The sequence below is a fragment of the Daldinia vernicosa genome (genome assembly GCF_022497035.1).
Source record: "Daldinia vernicosa strain CBS 139.73 unplaced genomic scaffold F5Y00scaffold_13, whole genome shotgun sequence".
In the NCBI taxonomy this organism is placed as follows: domain Eukaryota; kingdom Fungi; phylum Ascomycota; class Sordariomycetes; order Xylariales; family Hypoxylaceae; genus Daldinia; species Daldinia vernicosa.
This window is the reverse complement of record NW_025953929.1, coordinates 1-25,934: the sequence shown is the minus strand read 5'-3', so window position 1 is coordinate 25,934 and position 25,934 is coordinate 1. Positions and strand designations below refer to the sequence as shown.

General features: G+C 43.7%; 6 protein-coding genes across 6 annotated transcripts; 5 read left to right on the top strand and 1 right to left on the bottom strand.

The window, feature by feature from the left end:
* The first annotated feature begins 933 nt into the window (after positions 1-933).
* On the top strand, positions 934-2,836 carry F5Y00DRAFT_231766 (uncharacterized protein). Its single transcript, XM_048007063.1, has one exon. The coding sequence runs from the start codon at positions 1,560-1,562 to the stop codon at positions 2,673-2,675; it is 1,116 nt and encodes a 371-aa protein (XP_047866594.1). The 5' UTR covers positions 934-1,559; the 3' UTR covers positions 2,676-2,836.
* A 362-nt stretch (positions 2,837-3,198) lies between these two features.
* F5Y00DRAFT_268106 (uncharacterized protein) lies at positions 3,199-5,690 on the top strand (the record flags this gene model as incomplete). Its single annotated transcript, XM_048012185.1, has 2 exons — positions 3,199-3,441; positions 3,489-5,690. The coding sequence occupies 2 exons, from the start codon at positions 3,199-3,201 to the stop codon at positions 5,688-5,690; spliced, it is 2,445 nt and encodes an 814-aa protein (XP_047866593.1).
* A 3,735-nt stretch (positions 5,691-9,425) lies between these two features.
* F5Y00DRAFT_231764 (uncharacterized protein) lies at positions 9,426-11,504 on the top strand. The gene is made up of 4 exons (XM_048007062.1): positions 9,426-9,824; positions 9,877-10,332; positions 10,400-10,856; positions 10,917-11,504. Exons 1-4 carry the CDS (start codon positions 9,609-9,611, stop codon positions 11,168-11,170), a joined length of 1,383 nt encoding a protein of 460 aa, XP_047866592.1. The 5' UTR covers positions 9,426-9,608; the 3' UTR covers positions 11,171-11,504.
* A 4,774-nt stretch (positions 11,505-16,278) lies between these two features.
* Positions 16,279-18,652, top strand: F5Y00DRAFT_26774 (kinase-like domain-containing protein). Its single transcript, XM_048012119.1, has 5 exons — positions 16,279-16,748; positions 16,809-17,139; positions 17,338-17,392; positions 17,453-17,708; positions 17,796-18,652. The coding sequence occupies exons 1-5, from the start codon at positions 16,368-16,370 to the stop codon at positions 18,390-18,392; spliced, it is 1,620 nt and encodes a 539-aa protein (XP_047866591.1). The 5' UTR covers positions 16,279-16,367; the 3' UTR covers positions 18,393-18,652.
* Positions 18,653-19,392: 740 nt separating this feature from the next.
* Positions 19,393-21,450, bottom strand: F5Y00DRAFT_231755 (uncharacterized protein). The gene is made up of 3 exons (XM_048007061.1): positions 20,602-21,450; positions 20,062-20,540; positions 19,393-20,003 (listed from the first exon to the last, which is right to left on the bottom strand). Exons 1-3 carry the CDS (start codon positions 21,103-21,105, stop codon positions 19,733-19,735), a joined length of 1,254 nt encoding a protein of 417 aa, XP_047866590.1. The 5' UTR covers positions 21,106-21,450; the 3' UTR covers positions 19,393-19,732.
* A 136-nt stretch (positions 21,451-21,586) lies between these two features.
* F5Y00DRAFT_231753 (Di-sulfide bridge nucleocytoplasmic transport domain-containing protein) lies at positions 21,587-23,657 on the top strand. Its single transcript, XM_048007060.1, has 3 exons — positions 21,587-21,918; positions 22,057-23,045; positions 23,106-23,657. The coding sequence occupies exons 1-3, from the start codon at positions 21,810-21,812 to the stop codon at positions 23,463-23,465; spliced, it is 1,458 nt and encodes a 485-aa protein (XP_047866589.1). The 5' UTR covers positions 21,587-21,809; the 3' UTR covers positions 23,466-23,657.
* Positions 23,658-25,934: the final 2,277 nt, after the last annotated feature.

Sequence of the window (25,934 nt, the reverse complement as noted above, 5' to 3'; positions counted from 1 at the left end):
AGAATGAGCCGTTCAAAAAATTGAACCGCTCAGAGATTTGAACCGCTCAGAGATTCGAACCGTCCAATCAAATGAGCCGTATGCGTACAGCTCAATACCTATACAGGTAACATACAATTAAGTCTAATCAATTCAGTCTAGTCAATTGAATTCAATCAATTGAATCCAGTCAGTATGTGGCCTTGTATGTGGCCTTGTATGTGGCCTTGTATGTGGTATGTGTGGTCTGGTCTGGGTGGTGTGTGCGCACCTACCCTGTTAGATACATATATACCACATTAAGAATATCATGTACGTGCGCGCGTAACGTGACTGCTTATGTCTATTGGTCTATTTGAATGATGTCTGTAACTTAACCAATTAAAAATAATTAAATCCTGTGACTTGAACCTCGTAATAATAGCTGTAACATTCAAGTAAAATAAATATGCGACAAGATGAAAGTACAGTATCATATAATTAGTATGGCAGTACCATACAATTAGTATGGTGCTGTACCTCCCTTTTGCCGCATATGCCTATATACCATATGAGCCGCTCGAAATTTTGAGCCGTTCAGACTTTTGAGCGCTCAGTCATAATGAGCCGTAATAATACGGCTCAATCTAATTTGAGCGGCTTTATTATATAAGCGGTTTAATTTAGCTTAGCGGTTCTTATTTTAGCACGTTTATACTTATTTGAACTGCTCAATTAGGTTTAACGTACTAAAATTTAAACTAGAACCTTTCCCTTCAGGTATTAGAGCGGTTCAATTTTTTGAATGGTATATATGCGGTATATATACCGTTTAGTAGACCCCCCTATGTACGGTAAGGTAGTCCACCTAAAGATACATTTATTACTCTAAAGCATAAAATCTTAAGAGGTACCTAGGTATATACATGTAGTTATTCCGCATATGAAGCGTATGGTATTGTTTTTGGCCACTCTCTCCATTGAGATTAAATCCTATTTAGCTTAAGAGGTACCTAACGGAGCAAGATATTGAGCAAGATATTCGTGATATCATTCCATTCTCTTTTGTTATATCCTACTGTCACCCATTGGCTTCTACTATTACTTCAATCTGACTTCGAGACCTTGCCAAGATTAGCAGATCGTTTGAAGCACAATGGCCTCAAATGGGTATAACCATTTTATCAACTTTCCCAATCTGACCCGGGTGCCAATGCGACTCTAACAGCTACCTCTTGATGCATACCTACCTAGGCAGTCCTTGATATTCTTCGTTGATACAATTAGGCTTATTTTGCATTGCAACCAAAGCCAGCTGCGGAGCAAGATACCCCTTTTCTATGCCAAGAGAGCTATTTCATGCCTAACTTATCCCGGCTGCAACTTGACTTTCGGATTGGTGCGTTAATAAAGATGTAGACATTGGCACCAACAACATGTCGTGGAATCGATTACTCCGGGGCAATGTCGCCAAGCTTGTAGGTAACCAAACTGCCCCTGGCACTCCGGTGGAAGGATATATAATAATTTCGTGAATTCGACCATCCGCTTTTCAGTTGGCCTATAAATGGTGGCGTAACCGCACCTAGAGGCACAGCGAGATGATAATCCTGGGTTGCTTCTTCATCTTTATAAACACACGAAATTATATCATGGCTCGATCTTTTATCATCGCGGCGGCGCTCGCATTTGTCGCTGTTGCTCAGGCGCAGTGCGGCTCTGGCACTCCGGATGCTACAGTGACCGGTTCTGGCAATTCCTTCAAGGCCACTAAGGGCTCAAGTGCAGTATACTCTGGCTCTGACTACCGTGCGGCAATCCAGGCCGCTGTGGATTCAATAAGCAGCGGTCAACGCGTCTCTGTCATGGCTTCGGGATCCATTGGTGCCAATACTATCACCATTAGCAGTGGCAAGATATTCGAGGGTTGCGGTACTATCGACGTTGGAAACCGGGCCGGGCATGGGGCAATTGAGTCATTGGACACCTCTGGTGTTCAAATTCCGTACCTTACCATGACCGGTAATCCGTACTTTGGCTTGCGGTTTTACGGCACCAAGGACCTAGTTCTTGGAAACATCACGATGAATCTTAGCGGTGGTTTGGGCATCCGTTTCGATAGAGACGCAGCTGCAAACTCGAATGTAAAGATGGATGTTATCAAAGTTACCGGTGCTGGTAGTCACGCTGTAGAGACCTGGAACATTGATGGTCTTGAAATCAATCAAGTTATCGCAAAAGATGTTGGCGAGTGCGGATTATTGCTCCAGAAGACCACCAATGCCAACGTTAAACTCGTCGATGGTGACAACGTCGCCAAAGATACCGGCTATGCAACATTTCGTATGGCGAATAATAATGGTCAAAATCCTAACGGTAACTACAACACCAATGTCCATGTTGACAAAGTCGTGTCCCGTGGCGGCGGTCGTGGCATCTTCTGTGTTTCACAATCCGGAGCAGCCGTCATCGAGAGCGTCGACCTCTCTAGCAACGGAAACAATGCTATCCTCATTGAGAACTGCTACAACATTTCAATCCGTGGGGGCACTGTCAATGGAGGTGGAGAAGTACGTCTCGCGGCTCGCGACGAGTTTCCCAATAACCGCGACATTTGGATCACCCTGACAGTAAACAACAACTCCGTCCGGGAGTCTCCTTGTGGTGATAACACCAACTGGACGATCGACGGTAATGCCAGCAAGAATATTTGTTAAGCACGCAAATGTTTCATGGGAATAGGCAATAAAATATGTTTCAGGGATTCTATTAAACTAACTTGTATATATTCAATGCGTATAAAAAGAAAAAGGAAAGAGGAGAGACTATAACGTGATTATATTATTGAATATCTTGAACTTACTGTAGTGAATGAGGGACTATTATTCAACCAGTCTCCTTATAAAAAAGTAATACCCGAATGATTCTAGGTATATTGAACTGCGCTTGTCTATTAATATTTTACAAGTACATCCGACCAAACCGCATGTTTTCTAGACGGAACAGACCAATATTATTGACGGCTGCAGTTTCGGTCAAGTCTTCGGGTTTCTGTCGACGTAGTTTTACGACAGTTATGCCGTGTGACCGCAGCGTCCCTTTTAATTGGCCACTTGATCTTTGCTGCCTAATGGATAAATCATTACTACGTTGCTAAATTCCCATTGCCGTCCAAGTTCTTTATAGAATAGCACATACTCGTCCAGTTTTATTCCGTATATACTCCCCCATATATCAAAAATGCCGAACTTTAAACCAAACCCAACTGCCTTCGACTTCAAGCCAAGCGGAGAACGCCGCTGGGGTCGTTCTGATCCTATGTTTCGAGAACCTAATCAAAGGCTCGCAGTGTCGAACGACTCTCGATCTCGGGTACAATGCCGATATTTCCAGCAAGGCCGGTGCCGAAATGGCGATTCTTGCCCATACCTACACGAAAATAGTGCTACATCTGATAATTCCCTTCAAAAAATGCCGAATGAGGTAAGGCTAATAAAGGGGGGATATTTCGGAGCTAATGACTATTATAGATCCCGGCGACATCAATACAAGACAAGGTCACTCGTACTATTTGCGGCGCCTTGGTTCACTTTGAGAAAGGGGCTACCGTCGAAAAGATATCATTGCCATCAGACTTTTCTACTATTCAAATCAGCCAGCTCCGACAAGATAGTACAAGAAATTCCATATTAGATCTCCTCCAGTCACACAAGATTAAGACGCCGAATGAAACGGAAGTGCGCATCACTCACGAACGGAATCTTTGCAGTGCCCTGGTAAAAGTGAGAGATCCCGAATTCGCTAAAGACGCCGCGAGAAAACTCAACCCACAGAGGGCTTCCAACCCGGCCCAAGAACCGCAGCCAATAGCTACTCCAATACCGAACCCTATACAGTCGGATTCAAACACTCTTCGTGTTGACTGCTGCAAGGTCCATATATCTTGGCACAAGCCGTACAGGACAGTGTGGCTCAACTTTGGCAATGGGGAGATTGCTGAGCGTGTACGCGACAATTTTCGAGATGGAAAATACAAGATTTTGAACCAAAGCGTGCACAGCAATGATCCGGACCGTGGGGAAGGGTATCGTAATCCTCTGGCATGGACTGTGTGCCTAACGGAAGTGCCAGGTTCCGTAACCGAATTCGATGTCAAGAAGTCTATTTACCATCAAAATGACAAGCCGCGAGGGATCCAACTTGGACGTCCTACATATACCGCCGACGATGAGACATGTTCAGCAATGATTCATTCATTATTTACTTCGATTGGACCTTTGGACTGGTGGGAATTCACTCCCGATACTGCTGGTAAGCGCATGAAAGCAAGCGCGCGATTTAAGAATGAGGATGATGCCAGAGAAGCCGCAATATCACTCGACAAAAAGCCGCTCCCTTTTCACGAAACTGCCAAGCTTACTACACAGTTAGTTCATACAGCAAAGTTTAAGGTACAAGTAAAAATCTACGAAGCAGTCAAAGCCCAACTCAAAGCAAATATTAGAAATTGGAAGGCTTCACATTTGACTTATGTGGCTTACGAAAACTCCAGCCCCCCCAAATGGTATCTAGTGTTGAAAATCGAGGGCGAGGTAGAAAAGGAGGTGGCCTCAGCACAAAAGACCATCACCAAAATTATATCTGGTGTAGTGGCTAGAGATGGCTCTTCCACCCTGTGGCATCCGGCCCTAGGCAAGAATGGGGCGCTTTACGAGCAGATTAAACAGATAGAGAGGAGGAATGGAATCGCCATTATCCGGAACAAAGTTAAATCACAGCTCCAGTTATATGGACCGGAAAAGGCTTGCGAGACTAGCCAAGCTGAGATTAATAGACTACTACGAGATGAGACATCACAGCATTTCGATATTCAACTTGAGGACCACGAGTTCTCGTGGGCGCTTCAAGGAGGATTAAAAAGGATAGAAAAAAGGTTGGGTCCCGAGAAGATCGTGTTTGATATCACATCAACGCCAAAGCGCATTACGATAATCGGTACTACTGGAGACTACGATACAGCAACTTCCTTAATCAAGGATAAAGAGGAAACAAAACGGGAGATAAACATCCAGGATGGCCAAGATTGCTCTGTATGCTGGAATGAAGTGGAAGACCCAATCTACACGCAGTGCGGTCACGTCTACTGCCTCGATTGTTTTGAGAACCTATGCCTTTCAGCTACTACACAGGCCACGGTCACTCGCATATCCTGTGTCGGGAGCCTAGGAAGTTGTTCTAAAACAATAGGGCTATCGGAGTTACAAGAACATCTCTCATCAAGTTCATTTGAGGAGTTATTAGAGAAATCTCTCGACTCCTACGTGAAACACAATCCACATCTGTTTAGTTATTGCCCGTCTCCAGATTGTGAATACATCTATCGGATCAATGCCACACCCAGGACCCAGATGTGCCCCAGCTGCCATGTACTTGTGTGCACGGTATGCCGAGCTCAGCATGGATATATGACGTGCGCAGATTACAAGGATATTTCAACCGGCGGGCTTGAAGCTCTTAAAAGATTGAAGCAGGCTATTGGTATCAAAGACTGTCCAAAGTGTAAGACTCCTATGGAGAAGATCGATGGGTGTAACCACATGGCCTGCCCATGTGGCGCCCATATCTGCTGGGTTTGTTTGAAGACTTTCACGGCACCTAATGATTGCTACGACCATATGAATAAAGCACACGGCGGAATTGGGTTCAATGAGCTTCAGGAGAGGTTTGGTTAAAGTGATAACTGGGATTCTACTAATACTTTAGCTTCTAAGTATTATAGAAGTATAGCATATATCAAATAGTACCTGCCTCGTATAACTCTAGATAGTCACACTTAACTGAGCCATACCTATTACGCTATATCGTTATGATATACCACCGTGATGGACCCAAACGAATATTCCATGTGTACCTAGGTAATCTCATGGTGGCCATTATACATCTACCGCTGTTGTCGGAATATGTCATATATATTACACCTAAAGTATGATACGATCAAGCTGTATTATTCCACTTTACCCTAGATGTTTCTACCAACTTTCTAATTCTAATCCATAACTACTTGGTAAGGAGAACACGATTTCACCTACAACCTCATTACTGATGTGATATAGTAAACAGTATCTTAGAACACATATCACACTAATATCGTGTTGCAATCTCTCTAATGAACATTAGTGATTATAATATAAATTATAACCGTCTTAAGTCTGAAGATGGTCAAGGTTCGAAGAAGCATACAAAACAAGCCGTGGTCTGTATACTACATCATACCTAGACACTTGTATAAGGTATTTCTAAGTACGTAGGTACGCACCTAGGGGGCCTTCAGAAGTAATCACGCGCTTACCTCTGTAAACTATTAACGTAGGTACCTATGTAGATACATAGGTACGCTACCTCAAGCAGGTACTTAAGGTAGCACGGTACGTAGGTTAAGTACGTACCTGGGTACTCAATGATAGTACATTAGGTTAGGTACGTAACGGACAAGGCAGCAAGGCCGCAGAGTTGAGGCTCTTAATGATCCTGAGAGAATCATACTTCAGAATTACTTGATTTTTGGTTGATTTGGCAAAAATAACCCGAGTGTACCTGATGTAGGAGTAATGTACTTACGTGTTTAAAATCAGGAATCTTAATAAACTAAGAGTAATTACCTAAGGTGATTTACATTTTAAATATTTATTAGGCATACTTTTTATCGAGTCGGGCTGATTAGGAGTTGATTAAGACTTGTAAAACTAAATGGAGGATGCTGTTGATTCAAACATCTGGAATTAAATAAATAATTCCAACCTGGAATAAATGATAAGTATCTGGTGCTGATTCGTACCTACCTCATATATTAAATCCAGTGATTTCAGTACGTCTTCAAGTACGTCTATGTTCTTAATCAAAGGCAAACAATTAGAGGTATACAAAGTAAGTACATCTGTAGGTATCAAGTAGGTATCAAGGAGAATGTACTTATCCTGATGCTTTAGGGTACGTACCTGTGTACGATTAAATATTCTAGTCAGCTAGATAATTCCACTCTTAGGCACCTACTCACTTAGGTTGCTGTAACTGTATGAATGAAGGTACCTAACCTAAGGTACTTGAGGTACGACGACCAGAGTTACGATAATCAAAGATACGTAGGTACGTAAGAAGAAGGTACAGATGAGGGTAAGGAGGGAAGGTACGGATGAGGGTAAGGAGGGAAGGTACGAACCATCTCAGCCTTGCAAATCAGAACTCCAGAATCAGCCGCCTGAAATCTTTTCCTATATAAACATAGCCAGTCTCCCCCCATCTTCCTCTTTCATTCTTCCTTTCTCACACCAACAACCACAACAACCACAACAACCACAACAACCACAACAACCACAACAACCACAACAACCACTACAACAATTACAACAATAATCACAACTTCTGCTACCCTTTTAAAACAATCGTAAGTGACTAATCTACTTATTTCATCTTATCCTCCCCCCGAAAGTTAAAATTTCTATCCCATCCTACGCACTTCGCAACTTCACCCTGCCCTACTTTATTTCCAAAAAACACTTCATTTACCCCATTTACTCCACGTCTTTACTTCTTCCAACTTTTTCCCTACATCCTCACTTCACATTAAACATGCAGCCTCATCCGAATATTCAATTATACCTTTTCTAGGCATCGCTCTTCTTTCTAATCACTTCTCCCTTCTCGGCTTTTACTCCTACTCAGTTAAGGACACTTACCTGCATGGTAATGTTTCACTCCCCTCCCGTTTCCACTCTAAAATTCTCAACACTACATCACCTATTACTTCGCCCTCTTTTAGTCCTTAGCATACCAAATTGGTACGAAAGCACATCACGAAGAAGCTAAAATTGACCAATCTAGTTCAACATACCGCCTACCAATTCCAACAGCAACAGAATTATAAGCTCCTCTTTCCTCCAGGTGGCGGTCTTGCGCCCATGTGGATAAGCTACGTGCCGCTGGCCTGGATCTACTCTTAAGTGGCTTTGCCGTTTATGGGGAGAGGAACTCCTTCACCTCAGGAAATTGTCGACATACCCCTCTAGCCCCAATCAAACCCATGGCTGGCCCAGCAAATTATTAAATTATTTTTTGTAAGTATGCTGACAACTGCGACATCCTCGACACTAGTAATATCGCTAACCATTCTTGTTGGTGGAAGCAGCAACAAAGACGACAACATTATCATTAACAGCAACAACATTACAAATCACCTTGGGTCGGTCGGGTCCCTGGACCTTCGCAGGAGTCAGGCGAAGAGATAAGGGCAGAGAAGTTTTATACCGTGCTCCGTGTTGCCAAGCTAGTACTTGCTGGGACGGTGCCAACGTAGGTTTTATTTTACAGCATTAGGCTGGCCGCAAACGTTGGTGCTATCGACATGTGATACTTCGGTGTCCTTGTCGTGTCTGCCTGCCTGGGGGGATGTGCCCTGGGAGGCGGCGTTCCTCGACGTGCAAGGGGGTCTTGCAGTGTCTCCGAGGAGGACGGAGGGGGCATTGCTCACGTTACACACCCACCCTCATTGCTGCGGCACCCTGGCGAACATCCCCGGCATTGGGGTGGCGGCACTTCGTTCTCTTATATAAGGCGGGTGTTTTTTAAGTAGCTGGGGCCGGGGAGATAAGCCCCGATGGGAGCCAATCCGTCCAGCGGAGAGGTTTTCCAGCGCCGCGAAGGATTTCGAGCCATAGTGCAGTTAGAAAGGTCAGGCATTGGAGGCTGCCCAAGGGAGTTCGGTGTCCTATGTCAAGCAGTCTCTGGGTATTTTTCCTGAGGTGAGGGCAGGTATGTACCATCCCAACCCCTTTTGTGGTATTACTCATCCGCAGGTATACATTTGTGGCATTGTCACTCAATAGTGAAAGTAACTTTTTTTCTACTTCACTTATTTTTGGAACATTTTCAGCTCTGCTGAGTCATACACCTTTTTTTTCATTGCAATAGCTGGCTAGACCAGCATTGTGAAGAAGAAACAGACTTTTGGATGAAATTGTGGCGCTGGCATCATATCGCGTTATCAACTAAACGAATACCTTGAGACTTCAATAATTGGAAGCTATTGAAGACAATATTAGGGCATGCAATCATTTCCCACTACCTATATCTCCTGTCCAGGACCTCCATAAATATCACATTTGGCAGATGAACCTTATGTGTAGGTATCTGGAGGTATTCTTGGCATAAATAGGACTTGTAGAGAATCAAAATACACGGAAATTAATACTTCAGCCTTTTCCTAACACGTCCTACCTAAGACTTGAAATTTCCTTCTTGTGGTGCGTTTAACATCTATATCTCTCTACTTTGATGCCCTTTTCCACTTGAACTTTCCTCTCCCTTAATGTTTACTGTCTGGACTATTTATATACTTGCCTAAAGGGGCAGGTATTTAAGTATATAGGTTCGCTAGGCAACGGATTAATCGATCGGAATCACCCGTACATACGGGATGATACACTCCCGAGATACGACATCAGGAACTGATATTAATTCAAATATCCCGAAATCCAGAGAACATTAGAGTCTAGAAGTAATGTCCACCTTGTACTAAGTAGTAGCCATTGCCATTCAGAACGGACAACTTGGGCTTGAGTGACTATCTCCTTGGGAGGTAGGTACATAATCTAACGATGCGGGGTCCCATAGTGCTGTTCACTTATCTGCTTAACATCTGGACTGGTTGCGCCATTGTACGAGCGCATGTTGGAACGGCTCCCGGGAAAATACCACGGGTCCAGGCACTACCTTCTCTACGGGAACAAGCGAAACTGCTGGACGGATGGACTGAAGAGCGTAAGGCTCTTATCCCGGGGCTACTACGCAAATATGGCGTTGATGCTTGGCTGGTGCGTTGTTACGTTCTATCTTCTTCGGCCGCGCCCCTGACAAACTTAGTAGATGAGCCAACGCGAATATGCCGAGGATACTGTGTTTTGGGCTCTCAAAGAAGCCACGCAGTTCTCTGCTAGGCGACGGACTACACATCTCTTCCTGGCTGATCCAGTCGGTGGGGCGCCATCTAGCTATTCATGGATTGAGAATACGGAAGCCGTATGGACAGAGCTACGGCAGATTCTGGCAACGCAACAGCCACGCTCCATTGCGTTGAACACACATTCGGAAATCGCATTTTCGGGAGGTTTGCATGCTGGTGAACTCGACGCCATTATGAAAGGCGTAGGAGAGGAGTGGAAAGACCGCTTTGTGTTAGAACCTATGCTTGGGGTCGAACTAGTCGCGACGATGGTTGAGAGTAGACTCCCATGGTATCAAAAGATGATGGAAACAGCCTGGGCTATCATAGAAGAGGGGTTTAGTGAGAAGACCATCGTGCCTGGGAAGTCCACAAGCTGGGTAGGTTTATACCCATCGGGTTCTGCATGAACACAATGGATTTAAGTTAATAATACTGACTCTCCAGGATATTGAATGGTGGATGCGAGAAAAGATACAATCCTTGAATTACACCACCTGGTTCCAGCCCAGTGTTTTCATTTTGACGGGAAAAGGATTCCCTGCTGCAGACGACCTTTCCGCCTCGATGGACGACCCTCGGGCGCCCGATCGCCCTATCGAGTACGGAGATTTAATTCACACAGATTTTGGCGTATCCGCCCTTGGTTTAAACACCGATACTCAGCACATAAGCTACGTTCTGTACCCTGGAGAAACCGAGGCAGATGTACCTAAGGGTATGATTGAAGGGTTGAAGAAGGTTAACCGTTTACAAGATATCGTGAAGAATAACATGAAAATCGGGATGACGGGTAACGAGATCTTAAAGGCGTCACGAGAGCAGATGCGCAGTGAAGGTATACAAGGCAAGATATATTGTCACGCTACGGGGGAATGGGGCCATTCGGCAGGGACGGTAATTGGTAAGCATCATGTCTTCATACGCCTTTGTCCATCGCTGTCGTTTAACCAACTCTCCGTAGGTATGACGAATCTTCAGGATCAAGTCCCAGTTCTCGGGGATCTTCCCTTATTGAAGAACACATATTATAGCATAGAACTTTTCGCGGAACATTTCGTCCCTGAAAGGAATCGGACTATTGTCTTCCCTCAGGAAGAGGATGTGTACTGGGACGACGCAACTAACAGCTGGCAATGGGTCTACGGGAGACAGGAGGAACTTTTATTGATAAGAACACCTGCGGTAGATGGCGTGGAAGCACTAACGGAACTGTGAAGGAGAACGAAGGTCGCTATGTACCTAAGATATGCTTTACGTATATTCTCTCCTTACTGTGGGGGTAAGAGTAAATTGTAGAAACACAGCACCTATTGCTGACGGCTTGTATGACAATGAACTGCATATCTTGTAGTAGTAAATTGTTACACAAGAGCTAATCGTGAAGAATATCGAATTTTATAGGATGTATGTCCTCAAGTGCGAGGGAGACACGGTGGGTCAACCCTTTAAAATCCGAGCAACTTGATTGATCCAAAACAGCTATCATGAATTCTGATTGAACATACCCTAGTATAGGGTACCCACCGTGTCTCTCTCGCACTTGAGGACATATTTTCGAAGTAAACATTATATATACATATGATATGCTTTGGATTCTCGGATGAGGCGCGGAAGCAGTCAGGGGCTTCGGCAGGGGCGGTATACCCGATTTCCACGGCGGGCCAACGGCCGTCGGGGGGAAGTTGTTTTTTTTTTTTTTTTTTTTTTTTTTTAATATATATACCTCAGCAAGGGGGGCGAAAGCTTGGCTTTTCCCAAGCGCCAGGTCCATATCCAATGAAGAAGTAGATGATGATGCAATCATGCCTCAAATCGATGAAGATAGAAGTGGGAGAAAAGAAATTACGAGCATCCGAGGCTTGGGTTTGGGTTGAAATTAATGATAACTATGCTATACATATCTAACTTGGTAGAATGTTTCGTGTGATGTGAAGCTGTTAATCTAGTAGCTATTTACCTGTGTGATAACTAGACATACTTCTATACTTCCGTATCTAGGTCAATATAAAATTTTAGAAGCTATGCTCTAATAATGCACGATGGTGAGATGCCGCAAGTCGTCTACCTAGTTTGGGAGGATTATGATCCAGAATGACGAAATACTACCTTACTCAGCCGTAACATAATGTGGACGCGTCAATAAAAGTCGGCGCACAAATAACTCGTCGACGTGCTAGAGGCTAGATTCTAGAAAGTTAGGAAGAGAGAGAAACGGCACGGGGGTGTGTCAGTTAAGCCCCTGGCAGTTAAAATAGATAGGTAGGTAGATACATAGTTCAGATCAGGTCTTGTTTCTCCTGCAGAATGCTGCCGGGTTGCCCAATTAGATGGGGCCGGGCGCTTGTAGATACCCAACGCGGGGGCAGGATCGACAAATCGGATTGGAACATATGCGAACGATACGTCAATTTGCTAATACTATTCGATGAGGATGAGGATGAGCATAAAACTAGGAAGACGGACCTAATATAAGTAGGTAAGGGGAGAATGAAGATATCAAAGTCGTACTCTGTAAGTAAGGAGTTATAAGATAGAGCGACAGTTCCACCTCGAAGGTTCTTATTCCTCGACTCTCGAGAGCTACGAGTTAGGTAACACTTTGTGCTGTCTCTTGTGCTGCTCGTTGAGGTCATACACCTTTCCTTGATTACTGATTTGGGAGGATGATCCAGCTGTTCGTCCCACAGTAAAGTATCCGCAATGGAGTCTTGGCGCATGGTTTCGTGCTTTTCCAAAAAGTATATCGACCTAAGGCAGGTAATTGAGCTTGGGAATAATAGTTGCGAAATTTGGTGTCATTGAGAGACGGGGGAATTTAAACAGGTAACAATTAGAGTCATGATGATTTTCAATGGAGATGAACTTTAAAACAGGTAAACTACCTAATTCAATATATGCATATTGTTAATATGTTTTTGTTGCATGTATTATTCTATCAAGGTCTTCTGCCCCTCTACCCCTCCATACTTCTTCTCAGGTAGTATTGATGCTATTGACATCAAGTAAAAACAACAAGTTGCGATTGTCTTCCTACAAGGTAGTTTAGTCATGTTCAGGGTTGGGACGTATCATTCGGTTTTTATTAGAAGAAAATAAGGTAATATTGATATGGTTAATTTATTTCTTCTTTATCGGCAATTTAGGTTAAGTTAGGAAGCTGAATTGGGTTTTTTAAGTGTTGACGCACGTTGACAGTTGACGACGTGAAAGGGCCAAGAAGGCGCAATTCCCGGTAATACCTAATCTTCCTATGACGTGAAAGTCCAAGATTTTGCGACAAAATAGAAAAAAATATTATCTACCCAAGGTACAATTAGTACGATTATAGTGCAAGTGCCGTACATCGTACACCTGCCTACCTCCCTGCCGGCCAGGTACCTCCTTGCCTCCCTAACTTCCATTACTTTAGGTACAGACCTCCTGGCCATTTGACCTTTCAACCTTCTAACCTCGTAATAATAAATCTCAACCTTAGGTACCTACCTGAGCTCTTGGAAGAAGGAAGAGAAAAGAGGAAGAAAATATCTTCATCTTTCCCGTCTTGCCACCGTTCCCTCTTATTCTTCCTCTCTATTTAATTGCACTTTAGCAGTTATTATGCCATCGTAACTTGTTCTTGTCGCGCACAACTTTTATCCCTTTACCTTTCTTGACAACTACATCATCAAGGATTGTCAAGGATCGTCAAGGATCTATCAAGTACAAAAGACCAAGTATTGATGATAATTTCTACGAGACACGCGAAAAGACTAAGAGGAAGTACGGCCGCATTGCTATTTGTATATCGCGTCGTATCGCATCTACCCTATCAACAGCATTGTACCGACTTGCATCGCCTCGCACCAAATCGCATTGTTTCGCATTCTTATTAATTCATCCTCTTCCCCATTTTCTATCTGTCTGCGAATGCGACCGCGCCACCTTCGACCTCGATCTTGACCTCGACCTCAACCTTGATTTCCTCCACTCAACCCGTCACCATTTTTAGCACAGCAACAACATTTGCACCTTTCTCTGACAAGCAACTCAATTCCTCATCTGATAGCTTAACTAGCCACATACACGCGACTTTTGGTTACCGGGCATCCGACAAGTGTAGCCCATACCTCAATTTGCGACTCGCATTTCCCCCCCTAAACGATGAATGGTGCCAAGGACGCGACTGCAGACACTTCCGTTGCTCACCCTGCGACGACACAAGGACCGACGTCTCCTTCAAGTACAATCCCAATGATGGCCGGTGCGAATGGTAACGGGACGAATTCTACAACCATATCAACCACAAATATCGCGAGCCCAACACTCCTAAACAAGAAGAGAAAGAAGGACGGCTTGAAACCCATTATCACCATGGAAGGGCCAGCACCAGGGTAAGATTATACTATTATTTTTCGCATTATCTCTGTGACTTTGACACTAAGTTCCCCCCTTTTTTTCCCTTCTTTTAATTTCTCTTTCTTTTGCTTTACTTTTTCCCTCCCCCTACCTACTGCATATGCACATCACACCTATAGCGCACAACACAAATCATTGTTGCGTTGCACGAGGTTGTGGGTAGAGATGTAGGTACTTGACATCTTGCAGCCCATACCAGTGTAAGCCAAGCAAGCAAGCAGTAAACCAGGAATCAGCAGAGAGATCCTAAGATATCCAACGGAAATCCCCTCCAGGATGGATGGAACTTAGACCACAAGCAAAGAAGCGAATATAAAACAATACGGGACAAACCACAAACCACAAACCACAAACCCTGCGATGGCGGCGGCGACAACAACGGAAACAAGCTTCTTCCACACATCGGGACAATGATACCTGAATTGTCTTCTCTTATCGGTCATATGCCATCCCATATTGACCCATGCTGGCCCGGGTATCTGCATACATAACACAGACGGCACACGCACCCGCACACATCCTATCTCACGGTGTTGTGCTATAACCAGGCCAGACTTACGACAGCAACAGCAAATCAGTATGTTTCTTATATAAACAGTACCTATATATCTATCATCTGCTCCTTTGTGGCGGGGCTGAGCCGAGCCGACCGTCAGTTGGAGTTGCACCATCCAATCCCTCTTCCCCCTCTATCATCCATAGGTATCCATATCCATCCCTCCCCTCCTCCCCTTGGCCCGCCCCTCGGCCCCCCCTGAAAAGGGTCAAGCGCTATTCCAACTGCGGAGCGTCATTGATGGAGGGGCATCCCTGTACGGGTCCCAGCCCTGTCAGGATCGGGACTCGACCGAAAAGAAGCTCTAAAGTTCCCAAGTGCTTTGAGCGTTTAGCGCCCACAGCTTCTTTCTCACCGTGCAAACCTGGTCATCCTCTCCATAATCAGAGCCGATCTACTAAATAACCACATTCCGTCACGCCTCTACATACTCGCATATTCGCATACTCACATACGGTCCATCCACCGGGTCAACTCAACTTGACTTTGACCGGGGGGACTAACTGGAACCAAGAAGAGGGAGAGGGGGTGATTTGATTATTACCGTCTATCTTCTATCTTTCTCAACCCGCAAGCGCACTATTTGACGAAGACTATTACACAACCTTTTGATTTACTTCACCTTTGTCCTTGCTCTACCTTTACTCTATCTTCGGTTGAGTTGTGTGTAGTGCGACGCGGTGCTATCCAGCGCTGTGATGCGCCGTGGTGCGATTTATCACGCATTCACCCAATTCTCTCAAACTCACCTGGACTCCTCTTGTCCTACATAATTGTTGACAAGTCTGGTGGTTCATTCTATTAATTTTTTTCCCCTCCCTTTGAGCGCTTGTTGATTCCAAATTCGCCTGCATCATCTATCCAATTCCTTGGTATTTCTCTTATACGCTTTTCGAAGTCGCTTGAGGATTCATCTTATTATCTGCTCTCTCTCGCTCCTGGCTATCAAATACTCCCTTGTTTCGCCTATAAAACCGCGCGACATTATACACTATGGCTACCATGAAGAAAAGGTTACTGTTTACTATCTACTACTATTACTACTAACTGTGGCTTGGAACCCCCCTTCGGCTTCACTACATCTTCCTCTCCCTTCCCCCCACCGCCACCATCAAAGTTATGGCGACTGGGTCGGGTCCTAGTCTACCCAGTCTGGGTGAGGTATCTTGATGGATTTTTACCCAAACCCGCCTTTTCATTGGTACTTCCAGTTTCGGGCCGCCAGGGTACCGCTCGCATAGCCAAACAACCAGGGTCAACGAGCCTGCAGCCCGCCGCCACATTGCCAACCTCACTCTTCCCGAGCTTGCTTGCGCTGGCTATACTTTTACCTTTCATTCTTGCTACCACAGACTTTATATTTCCAATCACGCTGTCGTCACTGATATATCTCTGAACAAATTTTTTTTTGGATGATTAGTTACTAACATTACTTAACATAGACCGCCGCACCTATCTAATATGAATCAACATTCCCCGACGTCGTCCTCCGGTCCAGAAGACGCTGCCGAAAACACTGCGGACGAGGAGGACTCTGAGGATTATTGCAAAGGCGGTTATCACCCCGTCCAAATTGGCGAGAAGTTCAAGGATGGAAAGTATACGGTTGTGCGAAAACTAGGATGGGGCCACTTCTCGACCGTCTGGCTCTCTCGGGACAACACGAATGGTAAGCACGTCGCATTAAAGGTCGTGCGATCCGCCAGTCACTACACGGAAACCGCTATCGATGAAATCAAGTTGCTCCAGAGGATCGTACAAGCGAACCCAAACCACCCAGGCCGAAAATATGTTGTTAGCCTGCTCGACTCGTTCGAACACAAGGGACCGAATGGAGTGCATGTATGCATGGTGTTCGAGGTTCTTGGGGAAAATCTTCTAGGATTGATCAAGAAGTGGCAGCATAGGGGCATTCCTCGAGATCTTGTCATGCAAATCACGAAGCAGGTATTAATGGGCCTGGACTACCTGCATAGAGAATGCGGCATCATTCATACAGATCTCAAACCCGAGAACGTTCTGATAGAGATAGGCGACGTTGAGCAGGTGGTGAAGAAGGTGGTAAAGAACGAGAACTCGGATAAGGAAAATAATAGGAACGGAAGGCGAAGAAGACGAACCTTGATCACTGGCAGTCAACCGTTACCGTCACCTTTGAACGCGAACTTTAATCGCGACAACCTATTTCCATCAACCAAATCTCACAGCAGCCTCAACGCTATGTTACACGATGGTACGTACCTACACGAGCTTTTATCATCCGTATTTTCTTGCGCCTATGGGGTCATCTTATTATGATGCTTAATCATGCTACTATCCTCCCCGCATGAGCGATATTCGGAACCCACCGAATTTGCAATATCCCTTCCTACTATTATATCTCTCTCTTTATACTTCGATAATGTGTGCTGACGGGATTTTCTATTTTTAGCAGCGACGCCAAGTTCGTCTACCAGCGATAAACAGGGACAGAGGGAAAAGACAGCGTAAGTTTAGCCCACAAATTTATTATCGTAGTAGCTTACCAAGTGCCCGTTACTCTACAGTGAGCTCCTTACCAAGGAAGTATCTGGAATTTCTCTCGATAAGTCCGCTACCGGCGGTACCGCATCTACCAGCGAAAAAAGGAAGAGAAAGCGAAAGGGGCCAATTATTAACGTCAAGATTGCGGATTTGGGAAATGCTTGCTGGGTCTCTCACCACTTCACAAACGACATCCAGACAAGACAATATCGATCGCCAGAAGTTATTTTGGGCGCAAAATGGGGCGCGAGCACTGACGTTTGGAGTATGGCTGCGATGGTAAGTTGTCCCTTCTCCACCTACCACGCTTATCTCGTTGGTTCTGCAACGGGGGAAAGGTCCATGAGCTAATGGGTGCTCATTTAGGTATTCGAACTGATCACTGGCGATTACCTTTTCGATCCCCAATCAGGAACCAAGTATGGCAAAGACGACGACCATATCGCACAGATTATTGAGCTTCTTGGCCCCTTCCCTAAGGAACTATGGAAGACTGGTCGCTGGTCCCAAGAGATCTTCAATAAGAGAGGAGAACTGCGTAATATCCATCGCTTGCGACATTGGGCGCTACCCGACGTCCTACGTGAAAAGTATCACTTTAAGGACTACAAGGATCTGCCACCGAAAGAGCGGGAAGAGAAGGAGAAGGCTCGCAGAGAACGGGCTGAGGCCAAGGCCAAGGCTAAGATGGAAGCAAGGAAAAATGGCGAGGACGAGGACGCTGTAGAGGACCTCTTCCCAGACGACGAACCCGCCCTCGAGTACCAGCCTTCTGAGGTATCTGAATTCCTGCTGCCGATGCTCGAGCTACTGCCCGAAAAACGTGCGAATGCTGGCGGCATGTCGAATCATCCGTGGTTAGATGACACGCCGGGTATGGAGGACATAAAAATAGAAGGACTCGTACCTGGGGGCAAAGGTGAGGGCATTGAAGGCTGGGCCTGCGAGGTGAAGAAGCGGTAGAGTTTTTGGTTACATGTCGCTAGCTCTCGGTAATGGTTATAATGATTCTCGGGGTTCGTCCATGGAGCTACTCGTAGGAGAAAGACATGATCAGTCCTTCCTTTTTTATCGAGGAAAGAGAAAGAAAGAATCTAACATAGAAACGGGCTTCGATCCAATGATTTACGACTCCGCTTGCGGGAGTAGAGGAGAGAAGAGAAGCAAAGAGAATTTGTAAAAAACGAGAGCAATAAAGTTCCAGGAGTAATGTGTTCGTTATGGTAGAACCCGGAACATTCCCCCTATCAGGGGGGCTTCTTTCCCCGACACCTTTAACTCACTGCTCTTAGTTGTAATAGAACCACAGCACTGTAGGTAGTGGACGTAATGAGTCGGTGGATTTGAGAGGATAAATGCACATGTCAACGTGGAATATTATATCAATCAATTGTATTGTACTCCAGACAGGAAATATGAAAAGTATTACAATATAAAGCAGCTGGGTCTGCTCATGTCAAATATTAAAACTTACAATCTCGTTCTACACTTGCGTGTCCGCGTTTATGTCTCCGTCCCCTTGATAGGAAGGGAACAACTTAATATCCGTTAATGAAGAGATTAGATTATTTAGAGAGTGATGTCTCCAACCCTTGGAATTATATAGACTGCCTACCTAGGTATGTAATGAGTTGAAACTACATGTTAATGGCTAGAGGGTGTGTATGATAATACAAGCTCGGGAGAGAAGCATCTCATCTCTCCTATGTCACATCATCTGAATAACTGTCTGCACTCGATACTTGTTTTCGGTACCAAGATGAGTAATATGTAGACTGCCTGGCTGTAGTCATGCTTAGTCTAAGGTTTCCAACAAACAAGAACGGGAATTTTAATAAAGTTATGGTGGGTATATTGACGATAATTATGAATGACAGAGGGGAGAGCGAATTGGGAGCGAGCCAAGTCCGGTTTAAAGCCGCAACGGATGTAAGTCACATGCGAATAACTCGTATGAGGAGGTCCCCAGTAGGTCAGAAGCGATCCAGCTTGCATATGTATCTCATAAACACGGCAATATTCGACGAAAACAACAGAATTAATTCACCGAGTCAAGTGTATACCAACTCCATAAAGCACCGTAATATCACGCCTAGGTCTTAAACCTGGATGTCTATTTACTCAGATGAAAGCCTACCTAAGCTGCCTGTTATCAGAGTATATAGGCGATGCTTTGGCGTGTTGCTATAAAGAGATGTCTAAACCTAAACTCCAAATACGTGCACACTTGATAGCATGCAATAACCTCCATCCGACATAATTCCAATTTGACAAATTCCAGAAGGGTAATATAGTTGTACACTTTAGCCCTTCTTCTTCCCCTTTTGGGTCATCTTGCGGAACGCTTCGATTCCGCTGGCACCGATTGGTCGATAGTCCGGTGCGCGTGTGGGATCGAAAGTACTACGCGGGGCGATTGTGTACGTTGAGGGAAGACCCATAACACGCGCACGACTTACATCTCTTGCAGGAGCTAGCATGCGTGCACGCTCCTCCTCTGCAAGACTTTGTGCAGTGTGGCGCTGGTTAAGCGTCAACTGACTGCTCGTAGCGACCTGTCGAAGCTTCGCCGCCCTATTTAGATTGTTAGCAAGAGATGGTTTATGAGAAGATGGAAATATATTAGACGTACTGATAATCAAAGTCTCGCGTCTCGATATGACGCTTCTTGTAGTCGTCGGTACGCTTGAGAATAGGTCTACTCCACTCGCCCAGCAGGCGCTCAGCCATACGCTTAATACTAATCTCGGGCTTCTTGCTCTTCGTGTAGAACAAGACAACTTTTCCGATGCCACTTGATCGCAGAGTCTCCTTCTCGATAGGGAGCCGCGTTAGAGCTTGGAATATATCGCGCTGGATATTGTAGGCAGGCAATGAACCATCGTTAAGGGGCTCGAGGAAGAATTTTACGTGCTGTAGGAAGTTGGTATCCGGGTCGACAACCGCTGCTTGATTGGTGTTACGATTAAGCAGCGCCATCACCTCGGGGAGGAGCTTCAACTTGTGCAAAGCCGGTTGACCTGCTTCGCGTGCCTGGTTGTCTGCCTGGCAGGCATTTTCCATGCGGACTTTAAGGTCTGCGATTCGCTCATCCAACTCATCTTCCAGATCCTAGAAAGATAGGCATTAGCGAGCGTAATAATAACCCAGACTATTTTCCCGTAACACATACCACTTCATCCTTCTTCTTTCGTCTGACACCCTTTGGCTTCGACTGGTTTCTAGCGGCGCGCTCGATAGCTCGACGCCGTCTCTCTTCTGGAGTTAAATTCTCTTCATTTTCATGTTCCGATTCCTGCTCTGGAGCATCAGGAACCTTGCGGACACGTTTAGTATGTAGAATCTCGCCGTCTGCACCGTCATTATCATCATCGCGTGATCGCTTCTTCGCGCGCCGTCCTTCCTTAGGTTTCTTCGTAGCTGTTCCTTTTCGCTTTCCAGCCTTTAGCGTACGTGCCGCGTCTTCGTCGATAACCTGGGGTTCAGGTCGTTTCTCGTCAACGCGAGCAGTAGCGGGGTCATAATCGTCGAATTGATCTTCGTCAATGTCGGATAGGGCGTCTGAATCTTTATCCGAGTCGCCAGCACGGGCAATGTCATAATCCCCTGATCCTTCACGAGTCTCGTCGTTCTCTTCCTCGTGAAGGCTCTGAGCAGGCGAGCCCGCGTCTGACATTTCGGCTAAGGCGGTGGGGAAATTCGGTAGAGGATTTCAAGGCGAGAAAACAAAGTGAATGAGATGAAAAGTTGCGAAGGCTGTGATGGACTTTTGTCGACAAGCTGCGGTCTAATTGTTTGTAGAAGGACCAAGAAAAAGAAGGTACAAATGGGGAGGACTCTTTATAATTGGGCGAATTAAAATAGAATATAAAAAAGGGTGATTGGTAAATTCATCGATAGCAGTTCACCAACACGTAAGTGACGAATTGATGAAGTTGTTAAAAGGTCGGGAGTCGAAGATCGAAGAGAATAATACTTCCCAAGCAGCAAACAGATTTAGATACAAGAAGGTAAGAGGCACGTTACTTACCTCTGCATGCTCTTGGTACTGTGTGGTCCACATCATACATGTACTGTGCAAGGTTGCTGATTACATAACATTAGCTCATATTGAAATGGCCATTAATTTTTTGTTTACTATCGCTAATCGTTGCCAACAGGAACTGCCGATTCTCATTCTCATCAGCCTCACAAAAAGAGATCCGCGAATCAACTACTACATTGGAAGCTTCCTAAGAAATTCCGAATTGACTACCTAAGCTTTCCTTCTAGTACCACCTCTCTTTTATCCTCTTCTTAGTTATACCATCAATCTCACATTTGGTCGGAAAGCTACAGCGTCATATCTTTTTTTGTCAATATTTACTCGACAACGGCCGAATGGACCGGCGTACCTATGAATCTCCCATGGACTGGGAATACCAGAATAATGCTCCTGTAGACCCGTCAAGTCCGTTTGTACAGTCCACTAAGAGATTACAAGCCAAAGGTATGTTGATCATTCATTATAAACTCAGTCGAAGCTTCAGCTTCAGCTTCGCCCCCAGCCATAGAAATAGCTATGGCAACAATCGCCTAGAATCGTCGCAAATAAACAGCCGAAGCTAAAGTTTCGTGATTGTTCTAGGTATATTCGGCTCTTCGAGTCTCCTTAACGACAAAAACGGCTCTCACAACACCTTCGGTCAGAATCCATTCGAACGCACGCAAAGCACCCCGTCGTCTAGTAAAGCGCCGCCTCTCACGCCTCATCCACCGTCTATCTTCTCTACATCTGCTCTCCAAAGAACAGCCACAGCGCCGCCCTTTCGAAATCCTGCCTTCACGACACCAAGGAAACCCATCGATTCTGATGCGCTATCCGAGTTCTCGCCTGCCGAATCCAGTCCTGCCGTTACTGACGTGTCCGACTATCCCGACACCCCTGAGAATGAACGTTCATCTAATCTTGCGCATATGACTATTACACCCGCAAATATGAGTAAATTCAAAGCGCTTTCACCAAAGAAGGCCTCCGGTAGAGGTGAAATAGCCAGGACTATCTTTGCTTCACGAGATAAGGTGCGCAAGAGGAAGCGGTATAATGCCGATAGGGATGTCAGCGGATATCGCCTACCTTATATCCAACAGGATGAATGCGACGAGTCAGATTATGAGTCAGATGAGAGCACATTCCAGCCGAGCAGATCCCGTAAGGATCAAATAAGCCGCGGCAAGGATGGATGGTTCGGCACCTTTCTAGCCACTGTTCAGCGACATCCATATGCCCCAAGCATTCTTGGCTACTGGCTGACTTTCGCATTCAACCTATTCTGCGTATCGGCCACGTGTTGGATTGGCTGGGCCCTCATCGACGGTTTGCGCCAGGACTTTTCCACCGAGAGACAAGCACTAAGGGCTGATATTCTTGCCGAGATTGATAAATGCTCAAGCGATTATCGGGAGAACAAATGCTTTCCGGTAGAGAAACGGTTACCGGCCATGTATGAGCTATGTGACCAATGGTTCGCTTGCATGAACCAAAACCCGGATAACGTCAAGCAGGTATCAAGCAGTGCCAAGGAAATGGCCAAAATTCTTAACGAGATTGTTGAGACGATGTCGTACAAGACTTTGGTAAGTCTATTTCATGTAAGGTACGCGGATGATGGACACAGCCAGCTAATTTAAAACTAGGCCTTGTTGCTTATTTTGTTCACGATATTCGCATACAGCGGCAGGTCGCTATATAAGAGTACTAACGCATTCACGGATATTCCCCAGCCTCATCCGCCGGCCCCATTCCCGTCACATCAAGCAGGTGATCAACACATAAGGCCTCTTTCCCAGCAAGTATACTGGCAGGCAATACAACCTCAAACTCCACGACATACAAGTAATCGTCACCTCTTAGACAATGATGAGACTCCTGACACGGATGAGGTACCGAGATACGCGCTTCCGCCCCTAGAGACGCCTATGTCACGGCGGAGTCCATCTAAAGGCGAACGAGGCAGAAGTCCTACTAAGAGTAGAAGTCCAGTTAAGCGATATTAAGGCTAGGTAGAGAGTAATGTGTACTATAGTAAATAGGATGCTCAAACACGACCATGAACGGTTCTCGAGTTAACGGCAACCCCCAAGTTAATCGGATAAGGGAGATAGGAGTTGGCTTATAGCGGGTCCAGAGGACTTATAGCTTAATGGATCTGTAAAGTGCTATAGCGAAATTCAAAGCCAATTATCTAATACCCAGTAGTAATCCTTGTCGCTTGTATATTGCATTCCCTTCAATGTATGGTTTTGAAAGGTTAATACACTAATGTTATTGTCCTCGACAGCCTACTAAGACCAGGTTATTGATTGAGCATCTACGCTTTTTAGGTAGTGATTGAAATGAAATACAGTTAAATATAGGGCACAAGGAGATGATCATTTTAATAGTAAATGGGAAACATTGTTGCCCATTAGCTGGTGAACAATAATAACTGGGTAGGTACCTGGCTCTTGGGTGGTATCTACGTATATGCCTGCGGTATAAAGAATTTTGTAGTTACAAGCATCTCCTGATTGAATTCAAACTCTTGCTAAGAAAGGTGCTCTCCCAAATTAATTACAGCGCAAACCACGGAGAACAAACAAGCACCGCTAGCAGTCGATTATCAATCATCACCGTGGCTCAAGATAGATGATCGTCGATTCCGAAGATTTCATCATACACCTAGATAATAAAAATAGCAGGTTGACTACATCACAGTTAACTCTTGAATAGGATGCGTGGATTTCCTTCAGATAATAGTCATTAAATTGCTGGGACTTAAAGTTACATAACTCATTCTTTCAAGACTTCGGAATTTCTTAAGTAGTCCCTTAGAGCTACATTCCTATAAGAGTGTTAAGGTAATGGTCCTATTATGTCTCGTTTGAACAAAGTGATTTCCGAGAAAGCCACTATGCACGATCGTATTATTTATATTTAAGCGTATCGCTTCAACGAACTAATATAGACATGTGTACCTTAGTCCTTGAGTTATGGTCCTTGAGTTAAGTTCATAAGTGTTAAGCACCTTTGTATTTTTATATAATTTTAAGTTTGTTACAGTTTCTGGTTCCTTGGGCTTCTATCAATGCGTGTAATAATGTGGACATTTTCAACATGTTTATTAGTCTTGATAGTTATGTATATATAACTACTGGGCTATGTTACAAGAATTCTCTTACCATACAGTCGAAGTCTCTCTTTAGTTTAGTATTTGATCGGCGCTTGTCTTAGTGTATGTGTGAACAGATAGACGGATAGATAGGCAATCCACAATTGGTTCATCTCGATTCTGGATGCGTCTGTATGTAATTGGAAAATTGCTGGGTTAAAGCGGTGATTGGTCAGAAGCCCATAATTTCGAATGTGGTCTGTCTCTATAATGACAGACCATTTTTACGGAATTATGACGTATTTACGAATTGAATTGGGCTGTGTCGGATATGATATATTCAATATTTTTAAGCTGAATATATGGACTTACACGGGAATGACATGATGTGCGATTTACTGCCAGAATACTCTCGTATGTTGTCGTATACATGAGGCGAATTAGTGTATATAGGAGGCGGCTGATAGCTACTTAGACATAACCTTCACGTTTGATTTTCTTAATGGGATTTTGAGAACGGGAGCATTTGTTCCCTAAGTCCCACATTGTATGTCCTACTAAACCTGTTCCGGCTTTTTACCCACTACACAGGTAACATTCATCCTAGTAGGTATATAAGGTTCTAATATGGGAATCTATAATACGCAAGAAGCCAAAAGCCGCCAAACCGTCAATACACTAAAACAATTTATAAATTTAAACATTAAAACATTAAAATATTAAAATAATAAAATAAATAAAATAGTAAAATAGTAAAAATTTAAGGTTATAATTAATAAAAAAAAAATTATTATTATAAAAATAACGTTATAATTAATTACATTTTATATATAATATATTTTTAAATTAATTATAATTATATAAAAAATTAAATAAAATATTTTTATTATTAATTATTTTATTTAAAATTTTAATAACTTTAATAACTTTCGTTAATTTTTTAAAAATTTAACGTAATAATATATATATATAAAAAATATAATATATTTATATTATTATATTAATTAAAAGTTTATAATTTAATTATTATAAAATTAAAAAGTTAATAAAAAAAACGATAATATTTTAAAAAACTAAAATATTAATAAATTATAAAATTTAAATATATATATATATAAAATAATATTTAATTTAAATATTAAATTATATAAATAATTAATAAAATTAAATAATTACGTAATTTTTAACCGTAATATTAATTATATATATATTTTAATTATATTAATTTTTTTTTTAAAAAAAAAGAAAAATTTATTATAAAATAGCGTTTTTCTTTAAAATTATAAATAATTAATAAATTTTAATTTATAAAATATAATAAATTTAATTAAAATAAATTTTTAATAAATAAAATATTTATTAAATAATTTTTAAT

Bases quoted from the DNA above. Each gene is read 5' to 3' on its own strand.
- F5Y00DRAFT_231766 (XM_048007063.1), top strand. From the start codon at position 1,560: ATGATAATCCTGGGTTGCTTCTTCATCTTTATAAACACACGAAATTAT.
- F5Y00DRAFT_231764 (XM_048007062.1), top strand. From the start codon at position 9,609: ATGCGGGGTCCCATAGTGCTGTTCACTTATCTGCTTAACATCTGGACT. The intron at 9,825-9,876 runs GTGCGTTGTTAC...CAAACTTAGTAG, and splicing joins ATGGCGTTGATGCTTGGCTG to ATGAGCCAACGCGAATATGC. The intron at 10,857-10,916 runs GTAAGCATCATG...AACTCTCCGTAG, and splicing joins TTCGGCAGGGACGGTAATTG to GTATGACGAATCTTCAGGAT.
- F5Y00DRAFT_26774 (XM_048012119.1), top strand. From the start codon at position 16,368: ATGAATCAACATTCCCCGACGTCGTCCTCCGGTCCAGAAGACGCTGCC. The intron at 16,749-16,808 runs GTATGCATGGTG...AAGAAGTGGCAG, and splicing joins AGGGACCGAATGGAGTGCAT to CATAGGGGCATTCCTCGAGA. The intron at 17,709-17,795 runs GTAAGTTGTCCC...GTGCTCATTTAG, and splicing joins TTTGGAGTATGGCTGCGATG to GTATTCGAACTGATCACTGG.
- F5Y00DRAFT_231755 (XM_048007061.1), bottom strand. From the start codon at position 21,105: ATGTCAGACGCGGGCTCGCCTGCTCAGAGCCTTCACGAGGAAGAGAAC. The intron at 20,541-20,601 runs GTATGTGTTACG...CTATCTTTCTAG, and splicing joins GAAAGAAGAAGGATGAAGTG to GATCTGGAAGATGAGTTGGA. The intron at 20,004-20,061 runs GTACGTCTAATA...CAATCTAAATAG, and splicing joins ACGCGAGACTTTGATTATCA to GGCGGCGAAGCTTCGACAGG.
- F5Y00DRAFT_231753 (XM_048007060.1), top strand. From the start codon at position 21,810: ATGGACCGGCGTACCTATGAATCTCCCATGGACTGGGAATACCAGAAT. The intron at 21,919-22,056 runs GTATGTTGATCA...TGATTGTTCTAG, and splicing joins TAAGAGATTACAAGCCAAAG to GTATATTCGGCTCTTCGAGT. The intron at 23,046-23,105 runs GTAAGTCTATTT...ATTTAAAACTAG, and splicing joins CGATGTCGTACAAGACTTTG to GCCTTGTTGCTTATTTTGTT.